Here is a 15,247-nt window from a genome sequence, read left to right as displayed (position 1 = left end):
TAAGATTTGGTTCCACCTTTGTATGTTGATGTACCAGACCACCGCCATGTTGTCTGATTGTATCGCAATAGTCCCAGACGGCAGCAGGTGATGGAATGCTTGCAATGCCAGAAGCACTGCCCTCAGCTCTAGAACATTTATATGCAGATGGGCCTCAATTTCGGACCAAGTACCTTGGACTGTCTGTCCCTGAAACAGCCCCCCCCCACCCCATCCAAGAGGCGTCCATGGTCACTGTAGCCTTGGGCTGTTGGGGGGAGAAGGGGCGAGACCATTGTGACTGATTGTGCACCATCCACCAATTTAGATCTTGTTTGCACCTGTGAGTTACCCGAATCTTGGCTGAAAGCGGGTACTGAAAAGGATACCATTGGGTGAGCAGTAGCCATTGTAGAAGCCTCATGTGAAACCTGACAAGGGGGACAATCGTAATGGAGGCTGCCATGGAACCCAACAACTGGAGAACAGAATGAACTGTGGATTTCTCCCTTGAAAGGATTGGAATCAGTTGCTGCTTTATCCTTAGAATTCTGTGCTCTGGAATGGATGCTCTGCAATTCTTTGTATTCAAAATGACCCCTATGAATTCTGTGGACTGAGATGGGGTGATATTGGATTTTTGACAGTTTATGGTTATGCCTAGCCTTTCTGCAGTGAGGAGAGAGGGCTTCTTCCAATAGATGTCTGGTGGGGGTGGAGATGAGCCAGTCATCTAGGTATGGAAACACCTGGAATCCTTGTAGTCGCAAGTGAGCTGTGACGACTGCCATGCACTTTGTGAACACTCTGGGTGCTGTAGAGGGTCCAAAGGGCAGTATTCTGAACTGGTAATGACTGGATCCCGCTTGGAAGCGAAGGAATCTTCTAGATGGTCTGTCCACTTTTATGTGGTACTGCGCATCTTGAAGGTCTAGCGAGCACATCCAATCGTCTTTTTCCAAAAGCGGAAGGATAGACTGTATTGTGACCATCCGGAATTTCTGTACTTTTACAAACTTGTTCAATACACTGAGATCCAAAACTGGTCTCCAGTCCCCGGTTTTCTTTGTCACCAAAAATAGTCTTGAGTAGAATCCGGATCCTATCTGGTCTGGAGGGACTATTTGGATGACTCTTTTTCTTAGCAACTTTGAAATCTCTAACACTGCTTCTTCCCTTTGACTGGGTGGAATGTCGGGTAAGCTTGTTAGGGGAGTGGGACAAAGGTCAAAGGGGATATGATAACCTCCGGTTATTATTCTTTGTACCCAAGAATCAGTGGTAATGGTTAGCTAGGCAGAAGGGTACAAAGAGAAACGACCCCCAACCACTTCCAGAGGAAAGCAGTTGGGCCGCTCTTCAGGAGCACTGGTAGGATTGGCCAGGGAAATAATCCCTGGAACCCTGGTTACATGGACCCCCTCTGCCCTGAAAGGGGTGTCTTCCCTGAGAGTTTCCCCCTCTGCCTCTAGGGGAGAACTCGGCCTGTGTGTCACAGAAAGAACCTTGAGACTTTTTGTGCCATATCTTCCCACTCTTCTGGTTTCTGGAGAAAGCCCGTTGAGGGGAAGAATAACGGACACCCACAGCAGAAAGGGTCTTACCGTCCTGTTCACATCCAGCCAGTGTGCTTTTAACCTTGGGTCCGAACGACGAGGCTTCGATGGGAGCGTTGAGAAAGGAAGCCTTGAAGGGTTCCACGAAATTACACAAGCGCATCCAGGCATGTCGTCTCAGAACAATGCCTGAACCTGCTGCTCTAGCTGCTCCTTCTGATGCGTGAGATATCAGGCACATGGAGGAGTTAGATATCGATTCAATGGTGGCTAGCTGAGAGGCCACTTTGTTACGGACCTCATCAGACACAGCTCCAGCTAAAGTTTCAGAGAGCTTAGAAATTAAGTCTCTTTGAAGCCTGGTGAAATGTGCCATATAGTTCAGGGACTTGACTGCAAAGGTCGCTGATGCAAAAGTACGCTTCCCTATTCTGTCCACAGCTCGGGACTATTTGTTGGGTGGATGGACAGTCTGGCTTTCTTCTTCCGCTAGGTCCTTTTTAGTTGCGGCCGCCACCACCAAAGCATCTACAGGAAGACCTTTGGACCAATGGGGATCACTAGCAGGAGGGGACAAAATTTTATCTGGCCTCTGGGGAATGGCCTCAACGGTGTCAGGAGCCTTCCACGCATGCTGTACGATGAGCTGGACAAGTTCATCGGCAGGTGGAGAAGCCCAGGAGGTAGGGGGCTGGGCACAAAAGGCCTGCAGGAACACAGACTCTTCACAGGTTGGGTTAGAGGGCTGCCAGTCACCTCTCTGTTTAAGGATTTCAAGGATATCACCAAAGGATACCTCAGAGGGTGATCGAGGGGACTCTTCCCCATCATCAAAGTCTGTGTCTTCAGTAAGGGACTCCTTTGTGGAGTCCATGTGCTTCCTCTTGCACAAGCTCTTTTGATGATCTTCCTCAGAGGGAGAAGCTGGGGAAGAGAGCTCAAAAGGGGTCTCATGTGGAAGTATGTGCTGAGGCCCTAGTGCCCGGTGTCTGCTAGGAGCCGCTTGCGTACATTGTGGTCCAGAGGAAGGCAGGGAGAGTGATAGCATAGGATCGCCAACTGATGCCAGAGCCTTCTCCATAAGCTGGAAGGCCGGTCCACCTGAAGAGAGATGGGGGTCCAGGACAGGGGTCACCCCTTGCCTAAGTGGCTCAGCCTGCCGACTCGGAGTCCCTGGATGGCTGTGAAATGCCAAAGTACGTATGCCACAGCTGACATCCTGGGCCGTGACAACACTCTCCTGCCACAAAGGCAACTGCAGTTCCTTAGTGAGGTCCATAAAAGGAACCGTAGTGGGGGAAGACTGTGCTATATCAAGGGGCTTCAAAGGGAATGAAGGAGGAGAATAAGTAGGGGTTTTTGGTAAAGGGTGATCACCTCCCAAGGAAGGATAGATCCTGGGAGGTGGAATACCTCTGGCCAAAGCACCTGATCCACAAGACGTAACACATCGTGTTGAGAGAGGCTTCTAGTGGATTTCATGGACATGGCTGAGGGAGAGTCAGGTCTATCCAAGGATATAGTAAACTCGGTGCCCACAACGGAGGTGGTCTGCACTGAGAACAATGCAAACAAGAAAATAACCAGTGCATAATGAATGTCCAGGTGAAAACCAAACTTCAGAAAAAACATATACCAACTGGTGAACCTCAGCCGAAGACACGGCTTTAATAAAAATGATGATAAAAATAGCAGCAAACAAATTCCATGTGAAAGTCAGATAAAAAAGGACAAGCGCTTTCGCATACAGCTTCTTCAGATCCTATAAGAAACTAAAAAAAAAATGAACATTTTTAAACTAACATTAGTTTCTTATAGGATCTGAAGAAGCTGTATGCGAAAGCACTTGTCCTTTTTTATCTGATTTTTACATGGAATTTGTTTGCTGCTATTTTTATCATAATTTTTATTAAAGCCGTGTCTTCAGCTGTGGTTGTCCAGTTGGTATATGTTTTTTCTGCACTGATAACATTGGAGCTGTAATGAACTGAACTACTGGTGTCTGCACCGAGGCAATCATCGGTGCCGAAGGTGTGGTCTGCACCAACGATGAGGTCGGTACCGAAGTGGTTGTCAGCACTGAGGCCTGAGCCGAAAACATTGGCGACGAAAACTGAATGGTTGGTACCGAAAGGGTAGTCGGTGCCGGGTAAGTTGTCGGAGCCAAAAAGGAAATGGGCGTCGAAACATCCATCGACATCATAACAGTCTGCACTGACTGGACAGTTGGTGCCGGTAAGGGAGTCTGAATCGAGGAGCTCCTCGGTACCGATGTGGTATGGGGCACACTAGTAGGTGCCGAGGTCTCAGATGGCACCAATGGCCTCGGTGCCGAATTTCTAGGCACTGAAAGCGCTAGAGCCGATGAAGTCAAACCCAAACTGGAAAGCTTAGCTTTCTTGGGTCTCGGTTCCTGAGGGTCCCCAGCTGGGGACGAAGGAAGAGACTTGGCCTTTTTATGTTCATCACTCTTTTTCTTATGGGATCTTGGAGGGGCTGAAGCCTCCGACCCAGAAATAGCCTCTGAAAAAGGAGATTTAAGTAGCCCCTTCAATATTCATTTATTTTTCCTCTCAATTGACATCCTGTTAGAGAAAGTCTTACAAATCCCACAAGGTGGGTCAACTGTTAAATGAGGCACACCCAAGCAATAGACACACAGGGAATGTGCATCTGAAGTAGGTAATTTATGTCCACAGTCTAAACATCTTTTAAACCCTGGGCTACCTTTTTATTTTGTCATGTTTGTTAAGGAAAGAAAGGAAAAAAACAGAAAAATACCAGCAATGGTACAAGAAATACCCGAAGGTAAGAAGGAAAAGGGGTTTACCAATGATGGTAAAAAAGGAATTACCTCGCGGTAAAAAGAGAGGAAAGGCGTTGAAAAGGATTCGAAAAAGGGTAGTCGCTAAATGCAATAACGTAAGAGATAACTATCTAATAACTTTTGTCTTAGAACTTAGTATGAAGAAAAATACTGTACTTAGCTCAAGAGAAGAAGCTTGACACGACCGAATGGTGATGCGGCAAACGAAATCTGGGGTAACAGGGAGAGAGGAATTCTGGGTAAGAGTTTTTAGCTTGAGAGTTTGTAGCTGGCGTGAGCTTGGAAGATGGCCGACTCGGGATACCCACATGTAAGGACTGAACGAGGATTAACGATATCAGATTGTTTGTTACATTAATATAGTCTGATAACTTTTATATGAATGTAAATTTGCATGTCACAAGAGATAATTCAATAAAGGTGTCTGAAAGAAAAAAAAAGCACTCCTGTCAATTTTTAAAATCTGCCAACTCGTTATACCCTACCCCCCCAAAAAAAAATTTCCGATTACTTCTCAGTTCCCCATCAGACCTCCAGCATTTGCAATCTAATGGAGGAAAATCCTCTGAAGTCTATCAGGGGTATACAATAATTACTTGAACACCTCCATTTAAAAAAAACTTAAACCTTCTGGACAATGTTGCATACTTGGGAGCCTTACAAATGTCTTCCCATTTTTCCTTTGCAAACTGCCTTTCCATTCCCTTTTTCCAATATTCCTAACCTCATCTGATTGATTCTTACAGTTACCACATAATATTTATGCGTTCTATTAATGATCCTCTTTTAACAGCAGATTATGTTCTATACTCAATTAAAAACCCTAACAGAGTTGGCCTTTCACTTAGTACTTCCTATTACTTTTCTCTTTGTCTATACTATTATCATTCCCTGATAGGGAAAGCAACCACTAATCTGTAGTCCAACTGTCTGCTTTGCATCACCCTTTTCCTCCAGTTATTTTCTGCCAATACCTTGGTTCCAACTGCCTATTTTCTCTAATCCTACTTGTAGACACTTATTGGCAAAGCCTCCTATACCCATTCTCACTTTGTTCCTGAATCTTGTGGTATTAGTTTGAGAGCTATGCTGTGCAATCTTGGATCCATACAAACTACTGTTTGCATTACTAAGTAGTGTAACAAAAGCCATCTTCTCTAAAAGCTCCAAGTTGTGCCTGTCTGTATTACGTTACAATTTTAAGAAAGTGTCAGCCACTTTCAAATGCTTGGTTCCACAAGTACTACTTTCAGACCCCATCTCTACAAAGTATCAGGAATTAATGCTTCAGTCTTGCATACAAAGGGAAAACAGAGTTAATTCAAATATTTTTACTATGATAAAGCAGAAAAAGTGCTGACATATTCACAGGCATAATAAAACAATTCAGCTGTTAAAGCCAGCCTGAATATCAACAACCTGAAATTAATTTACAAGGAGTATGAATTACAGGTCATCTCTCACCGATCATACTTGTCTTTCATTTGTAGGTTGAACTGTACAGAACTAGGCATTAAGACTTTGCTGGGCCCATCACCCCATTTCAGCTTCAGGCTCTGATGACTGAAGACAACGCATTCAATATGAGGCGGCTCAGGAGGGAGTGGTCTTGTCTTGGCTTTAATAGGCTGACTAAAGGAACCAACACCAACTTCATTAACAGCCTGTATTCGTATCCTAAAAACAATAAATGCACTGCATGAATTTACATTGTTCTGCAACCTACAAAACCAATAAAATAAAACAAATTAAAAGAAATTCTAGACTACATTTGACTGAAATTAAAATTCTGAGCAAATATTATGGCATGTATCTTCAACATGTTTACCTTTCCCTTCACAAATGTGCATATTGATAACTGTATACAACAGACATGCAAAAGATGAAGCAGAATGAAAAGCTAGGCCATTCTCCTGTACAGTTTTTGTCGTTGCCAGACCATGGAATGGATACAAGTGCTTCAGCACTAACTGGAATGTGAGCAACCACTAAGTAGTCCAAAGTCTTCTTTGCCTTATTCTACTCCATTACCTTTTCCTCCAGTTACTTATTTATATATTTTCAGTGGAGGTCCTATTGACTTCAGTGGACACTGCCCAGCTTCCTCTACAGACACCACTCCTTGACAGGTCTAGCTGTCTATGATGTTTCATACTGGATGAGTTGTCTGGAACAATGCAAGTCCTAGGTAGTTTACAGTTTACATATTAAGTCCTTCTCTTGGACATCTGCCTGTGCACAATGTGTCTAGCGGTGAGTGTAAATTCATGCTTCTCGACAGACATCAGTATGCCCAAATTAAGGTCAATGACTGCTAGTCAAAGTCAAAGCCTATAATACTTTAACTGCTAACTATTTAGACTACAATGCTCCTGTGACAATGCCCTGTTGCAGGGAAAGAGACCTGGCCGTTATCTACTTGACAGTACCTATCACTGGGCAGCTCTCCAATTTCAGCCTTAATTATCAAATGCACGGTATCTGTAACAAAGTTTAGAACCCTGCCACTACACCAACAAGTTAATGCAAATGATAAACCTTTATCCTTAAAGTTAATGCAAACGATAAACCTTTATCCTTCAACCATCTCACCTTAAGGAGGAGGAGATGAGTTTCTGAACCATATCACTTCTGAAAATATGGCCCAACCATCAGATGATGATTTTGTGGTAGCACTGGATCTATTCTTCAGATTTTGTGTTTTTACCATTTCTTTAAGTATTAATAATCTACACTACTGCATCTTCCAAATGGCTTTCGTCATGGCTGACATGCCATGGCATAACAGGGCTGGCTGGACTAGTCCACCTATTTCGCTAACAAACTTTAATAAACAAATAAACTATGTGCATACACATATACATACATGACTACGCTAAAGGAGTAAAAAAAAAACAAAAAATCCATGTGAAAGTTAAAACAGCAAAACATTTCAAAGGATGGTTTCAATCGTTAAACCACTGAAATTATAATTCCAAATATATATACAACTTTTATATTCAATGAAGCATTAACACCTTGTAATAACTTACCATTCATGTCCTCCTAAGTCATTTCTGCAGCGTAGAACGCGGATTTTATTTTATTTATTTAACATTTATTTACTAGGAAAGTCTAACTGGGACAGAGCCCGTTTTCAGTTGAGGCCCGGGGAGAAATGCTTGAGACGCTTGTCTTTGGAGTGATGTTAACTTATGACCACTATACTGCTATCTTTTCTACATTCTGTAACCTAGACTCTAGCAACTAAGACTGCATTATTACTGTAGTTAAAGCTTAACAATAAAGTTACCAAATAAACAAACTGAACACTGTGACTAGGGGTGGGGTACTCTGGGGTGAACACTGTACTAACCCAAAGCATTTCTTAATTAAGACACTAGGATAAAGTATGGGTATGCTAAAAATCTCTCTCTCTGCATATCAGTATACAAACAAAAGCTAATTATGGAAGTGTTCAGTGACAGATAGGCAGAAGAGAGAATTTACTCAGTTGCGCGCGCGCACACACACACACACACACACACACACACACACACACACACACAAAGAAAGTTATTCCCCTTACTCCACCAACCCCCCCCCCAACCATACACATCAATAATTGCTTCATCTTCTTGAAAACTATGGTAGTAATGTTAAAGGTCAGTAACCCACAAACACGCTATTGTTACCTCAACATTCCAACTCATATGCATACCCAAAGCCCTGTCTAGTAAGTTCATATAATACGGCAAACAGGAAGTGCTTTACTGCAAATATACCTTTTCCTTTCACCCTATCCATTTGAGTCAAAACAATATGCATAGCTAGTGTGGTATGCCTCTACACTGAAGCAGTGGATCAAGGGTACATTTTCATGGTTGCTGTTGCTCAATGAAGGACTGATACAGAAGGCAATCTTCTAAAAAGGGAGGCAATGATGCACTCAGATTAAGCCTTGTAGCCCTGGTGCACTGCTGCCCATTACTCAACTTAAAAACTGCAGACCAGGCAGACTGCAGTTCACGAAGTTCCCCCTGGAAATGGGCTTGTGATGTGTAGCACAGAACAGCATCTCACTTGCACACCATCACAACACGTGCATGACATACTATGCAGAACATCACATGTCCTGTGTGCCTCCACCCCCCCCAACAGCTAATGCCTACAACAAGAAACAGCAATTCACTGTTCGAGTAGTACTCTCCAATCCCTCACAACTTGCCAATGTCAGTCATAAAAATGTAAAGCTCTTGGGACTACAACCTCCCCCAAACTACCAAAGTCTGTTGTCAGAAGGCTTCACTGAAATGACCAGCTTCACCTAGCTACCAATCTTACTGATGCTTAGTGGTATTAAACACGGTCAATTTCAGAGGTCCAGTGCATCCCCTACAACTTCAGAGCAGTAGATCAGGTGTCACCAAAACTATGCTCCTTTCACTACTAGGTGATGAATGTACAGAGACCAAGTGTGTGTGTATGTGTGTGTGTGTGTGTGTGTGTGTGTGTGTGTGTGTGTGTGAACATGTCTACACATAGTTTGTATGTCATACACACAGAATGGACATTCAGTTGGTGACTGATGCTTGAGTTGTGAAAAGGGCAATGCCAATAACTAGTTTCACTGTCTGCAGTGTGCAGGCTGTGAGACACTACTGTAAGTCAGTTACCTAAAAAATGTAACTGCAGTATCCACTGACACTCTCCCTGATGAAAATCTAGTGAAAACTGACCTGCCAAACCTTTTTGGTAAAAGGCCTAAAACACAGCTATTTTGCAAGAGAAGGGTGCCGCAAGCCCTATTCCATCACACTGTCTTACTTAAATATACTATCTCCATGGTTACACAACTGAGGCATAAACAGAAGCACCCTGCAATACTGAAAATTGTGCTTGTATATACTATTATCTCATAACAGGGATGTGGAGATTACAGTTGATGAGCTATGAATGGCCGCTTTCTTATTCTCTGCACTATGGGGGTTTATAATTCAGGAGCTGTGTGGGGTTCAGGAGACAAACAGAACAGGTTTTGCCATCTCTGATGGGCATCAGTAAGCTAGGAAATAATAGTAGAAGGCAATCAGAGGAGACAGGGCAGTCAGCATTTAACCAGTAAGTAGCTCACAAGGTCAAACACCAAAATGGGAGACACTCTTGTCTGGACCTACTCATAACAAATATTCTGAAAAAGATACATACAGTACAGTGCCTCCCAAATGGCCTAAGTGACCATTTTTCCACTTGAGGCTATACTCCTACTTAAGACCTGTGCCCCCCATCTCCATACACACCAGAACAATTCTGGTCTCCCTTATACCAGGCAGAAAACTCTAATAAGACCTTAAATTATTCTAATTCTCTTGTAAAAAATAGTATCAGACAAGAGTTTTCCCTCTACTAAAAATGTGGGTTGGGGGTAAATACTGCCCAAAGCTTACTTCTAATTATATATTTTTAATGAAAGAAAGGGACAAAACTTTGGAAATTATCCAATAACCATACCCATTACACTAACATTATTTCACAAGAATAAATGTAAACTAGAAATCAAGGAAGCTAAAAATTCTTACATAAGATCTCAAGTCACATCAAAAACCTTGAATTCCAAGTTGTTCTGGAAAGCAACAAAAACTTTTACCTACTTTGAATCCCATGAGTGATCCTACCACTTACTAACCCCATGAACTAGAGGTTTTGCAGAATTAAAAAAAATATTAGACTTCAGTCCCACCACACAAAAGAGCTCTCAACAGAACCTAATAACACCTCTCAGTCTAATATCCTTTTCAATATTCTTGCCTCATCTGTGCCAACCTTCTACTTTAAAGAGGTAACAGAAGCAAAGTCAAAAAATTCCTTGAAAAACAGAAACCCTAATCTTGACAGCATCCACCTCTCCCTTCTGAAACTCTGCCAAAACACTCTCTAAAGCAACAAATTATATATTCAACTTAATACTAACAGTAGAATTACTCCAGAACAGTTTAAACACCTTTTTGTAATTATCAGTTCCCCCAAAATACTCCAAACTCCACTGCAGATTGCTGCTACATCTCTATCCTATTCCCAATCACAGAAAGTTTTGATATATTGCTATACAGTGAACTACTAGAATACCTCAACAAATGCAGCCTTATACAGACTCACAACACCCTTACAGTTATTTACACTATACCATATAAAATCATGCCCTACTAAGTCTCCAGCACTAAAAGGCATGGTTCAACACTACCACCCTACCAAAGCTTTTTGCTCTAAAGACAAACTCCTTTTCTCTCCATCAGTATAGCCCACAATGCAACAGAAGTCTCCTTACACTCAAACTCTGAAGCTACCCTCTGAACTGCCCTCCCACATGTTCTCAGGCTTCTTGAAAAGCAGCAGGCATTTAAAATACACCTAAGAGAACACCTCTCAACCTCATGGCTCCGTAGCTGTACATCTCAAGAACACCACCTCTGCTTTCTTCATCCTTATCTACTGTATCTCTGCTCTCCTCAACTGTGTTACCAATTATACGAAAGAAGTGAATACACTGCTGCAGCACGGACCAATTCCACTTTAATTTTTATGAGTCCACAACGAACACAATTGACTCTACGCCATACACAGCACACACAGATTGAGTGCTTTCTTCCCTTCAACCATGGACTTCATCAGAATCTGGTGTCCACAATTATCCATTCCCCTTAAATACACAACCAATTTGTAATTGTGTGTCCAAACATGAGTGAACTTTTCCCCTCTTCTCTTTTAGCAGACCTAGCAAGCCACACAGTTTCCTTGCTTCCTCTTACTGTACATATCTTTTTTCTTGCATCTCTTATTTTCTTTATTTATATGTTTCAACTTTTTACTTAAAGGTATGCACAAACACTATCCCATATTAAGTAATATTTTATTACACATCTGCATACAACTTGCATCTACAATGTTACTCATCTATTTGCTTCATGCATTATGATCACTATGATAACAGTAACAAGTGCCATAACATATATAGCTTAAGTGTATTTTGAATGAACTTTGCTTACTCTGACTATATTCGGTAACACTTTTGTTGCACTCTAACATCCAGATCATGCCTGAAAGGGTCAAGGACTAACCAAGAACCTTAGAAAAATAGGTTCACATAGTCTCACGTACACATTCATAAAAGGGTGGGAGGTTGGCATAATGGCTAAGGTATTTACCTTACAAAACACAAGATGCAGGGCTTAAAGTGGCTCACAAGGGCAGTTAGCCTAATACTAATCTATGAACTATGAACTTAATTCAACAGCATACCTGTAAATCTCCAAACATTTATTCAACACACCAAACAGTAAGTGTTTTCATCCAGGATCTTAGGACTTCATCACATTTCTATTTACCCAATGTTAAAAATGACAGCTGCAAAATTATGCTGTCAGATTAATATATATGGTTATATTTTATTTTATATTTGGTAATTTAAACAACGTTTTATATTTATATACTTTTATTTATGAGAAATGAAAAACTTGATTGACGCAGCATAAGATTGTTTATATTTATTTTCAGGGGGTTTTCACTAAATTTAAAAATGTTAATGTTTAATTCATATAAGCAATCAATTAATTAACTGCATATTTCACTTTAATTGTTTAATGGGGTTGGCTATATGTACCACTGCTGATTATTAGTTTTATGTTCTGATGAACTCTTTTGAGATCCTGGACAAAAGTGCTCAGTGTTGTTTGGTGTGTTGAATAAAAGGTTCAGAAATGTTTGGATATATTGCTGAATTATTTGCGGATGTGTACCTGAAACTAAGTGAACCCATTTTTCCAAGGTTCTTAGTTTGTTAATAGGGTTGCATGGTATCTATGACTCTTTTGAGTGGTTTAATGACTAACCTATCCATCCAGTTAACAAATATAAATAAATTAAAAGCAAGTTGCCAGTGTTATACTACTGTAACTTATACCCCGACAGAGATATTTGTTTCCAATTCCGAGCTGTATTTACCTGTCTAAACAACCAAAACAAAAATGTAATGTGGGCATTACGAACCTATCCTGTATATTTTACAGTAGTGTACTGTACTTATTACCTGCATCTATCTGCTCTACTGTAACTTAAATAACTCCAGTTCACGTAGTTAATCAAGATTAAGGCTGGCACACACTACACATGTACTAGTATTGCTCATTCATCTATAATGTGTCATGGCTGAAAAAGGTCAATCAAGTTCAGTTTGTTTACCTGAAACTGTTAAAAAAATGTTCTCCCTTCTGCATTAGAGTATTTACCAAAGTGTTAGCCACTGTGGATTAGTAGCTCATGGTGGCCTCATGGACAGTCTCCCTGGCAGAAATCACAGTTTGAGCTCTACCATGGTTGCAGTCTCAGTAAGTAGGGAAAGTCAGTTCTACTTCCATTACACAGATTGCCTTCAGTGGAAACAAGCTGCAGACCATGCTATTCGTGTGGGTAGAGACAGCCCAGGGAGTCACATCTTTCAAAGCCAGGAAGAGGTGACATAGGAGGGTCCAGGCTCAGAACCTACTACTCTTTCTGGGTTTCACGGACACTGCAATTTTCCCTAAGCAGGAGGATGCAGGATTTGCACTAGGTGCAGTGAGATCTATGACTAAGCACTGATTACGGTTTCATCAGAAATACCTCCACTGGAACAAACAAAAAGGCAATGTCAAACATCAAAAACTAAGTAGTTTTGCATAGGGAAGCCCCTTCTATATCCTATTCCTCACATATCTAAGTATACTAAATTCAAAATTGCACATCAATGGAGATGGAAAAACTTCCTTACCTTAACTGTTCCTCAACCCTGAATTGTTCCTAAACTCAGTGAATAGCTGTCAACACAACATAGGGGGGGGGGATTGAAGCCCATTTTAGTATCATTAAAACACTACTCAACAAATAGTAAGGATTCTTGTTGCACTGGACGCAAAACCATTACATGATCACAGAACTATTTATGATGTTGGACATTTAATGTCACCCCCAGAATTGTGCATAATCCCCACAATGTCCACGTCTGTCTTCCTTTTCTGCTGCCAAATCTGTCACATACTCTGATGAAAGACACCAAAACTGTTTTAAGGGGACCCAATTCGGCTTCCCCCAATTCAGAGGAAGTGGCTCCTGTTTGAAAGGGGGATATTGATTAAATAAGCTAAAAGTCTTGGCATTCCTATTAGCCGTGAAGGCTGTGGAGAAGGAGATGAAACCAGGACCTCTCCTGATTTAGCCTGACAAATGATCTATCATACCATACTAAAAAGGGAACAATGCAATTGATTACTTTCTTTTCAAAATGGCAATTGGCACATCTGCTTTTCCTATTACCAACCCTAGTCAGACAGTATACAATTAGTTCAGTAAAATGAAGTAACACTGGGTATAAGGAAGCTTCTCTTTACCATCACTGTTATGCAAGCTTGGGTTATACTTAGATACGCATGGTGTAGGGTGCACAGGGGGCTTACTACCCAGCAGAAACACTGTTTTATGGTGTTTATGTGTAATTTAGTTGAAATCAAGAATTTGTAATGTTGATCCCCCTATGGACAAGTTACAATAAAAGTTCATTCAATGACTGACCATATACCCACCTAAACAAAAACTGGGACAAACTCATACTTTTACACAGAAAGACTACATGTTCTGGAAGGTGGCAACAGAAAGGGCCATTATATTTTTTTTCTGGCATTCATATCTTGAGAAGGTAAAATGGTGCCAGACTTGCGGAAATGTTACTCCAGCCTTCTCTTGGATTGGATTCAGCAGTCTTTTTGGGTCAGAGTCTTCTGAAGCGTGGCACCTCTGCTATTGATTTGTTTGCTACATGAGAGAATAAAGATATCCCACATTTTCTGCTCAGTGCAGCATGGCACAGGGAAGTTGGAAACAAATGTTTAATTCCCCATGGCAAGGAGAAAATCTGTACACCTTCTCATAACTCTCTAAGTATATGCTTAACTGTAAAACTGAGAGATGACAGACCACTGCTTATCTTCATGGCCCCGTAAAAACCAAGAGCAATGTGACTTCAAGCTCCTGGGTCTCTGAAAGTGCAGGAAATCTTTGTGGTTCAAGCAAATGAAGCCCTCCAGGGATGGCGTGACATTCCACCTCAGGACATGTCTACATTGTTAAATGTCTTGATCAAAAGAAACTTTCCAAACAACATTTCAGAAGTAAGTGAAGACAATGGAAATACTTCCAGTCATCACAAATAACCCTTCTAAGTGGAAGAGATTGCCCAGCTGGGAAAAAAAAAGTATCATATGTTGATCTAGTCAGTAAGCATGCAAGTTCTGACATATTTCTGGCACCTGTACAATTTAAATGTTCCACAATCAAGATGTACAGCCAGGTATTCCTTTCCGTCGTAACTGTGGAGAATAGGACTATGAACCAGCACAGGCCTTTGGCTGGTGAAATAGCTTCTTATAAGGATTTTATCTGAAGATTTCCTTTTTGGCCCCCACGGCATTCAGATAATCTGCTACTGTCTGGTGCTTTGTCACAGTCTCAGGTCTGTTTGTCCAGTGCAGCTTCTCTGGACAAGTGGCTCATCAGATTCCACTAACTGGCAAAAAGAGTTAGTTTCCTGAATGAGATTACAGAAAGAGGAGAGACAATGAGAGCTTCCCCATCTGTAGCAGCACAGACACTGCTACAGGACTTTTTTTCTTAATTATGTCTTGACATCCGCAGCATACACAGTGTATGTAAGTATATAGGTGTGTAGGCACAGTGAGGGAGTTGCTCTACCCACCATTTTAGACAGCAAATACCACCATCACTGATTTTAACATTCACCACAACCATGAGGTCAGGGAGTAGCCCAGCATGCTCCTACATCCTCTCCACTGACAGAGATGAGCAGTCAAACACCTGATCC

General features: G+C 41.5%; 1 protein-coding gene across 1 annotated transcript in view; it reads right to left on the bottom strand.

Annotated features, from left to right (window-relative positions):
- Positions 1-15,247, bottom strand: part of LOC122789953 (fibronectin type-III domain-containing protein 3A-like) — a 1,322,139-nt gene that overhangs the window by 144,386 nt on the left and 1,162,506 nt on the right. Inside the window, exon 23 of the mRNA XM_044057452.1 lies at positions 5,827-6,039. Within this exon, the coding sequence (XP_043913387.1) occupies positions 5,827-6,039 (213 nt within the window). The remainder of the gene's footprint in view (positions 1-5,826; positions 6,040-15,247) is intronic.

Source organism: Protopterus annectens, chromosome 15.part0 (genome assembly GCF_019279795.1).
Source record: "Protopterus annectens isolate FY-2018-M chromosome 15.part0, PAN1.0, whole genome shotgun sequence".
Taxonomy (NCBI): Eukaryota; Metazoa; Chordata; order Ceratodontiformes; family Protopteridae; genus Protopterus; species Protopterus annectens.
Note: the sequence above shows the minus strand (reverse complement) of the source record. Positions and strands in the feature narration are given on the sequence as shown.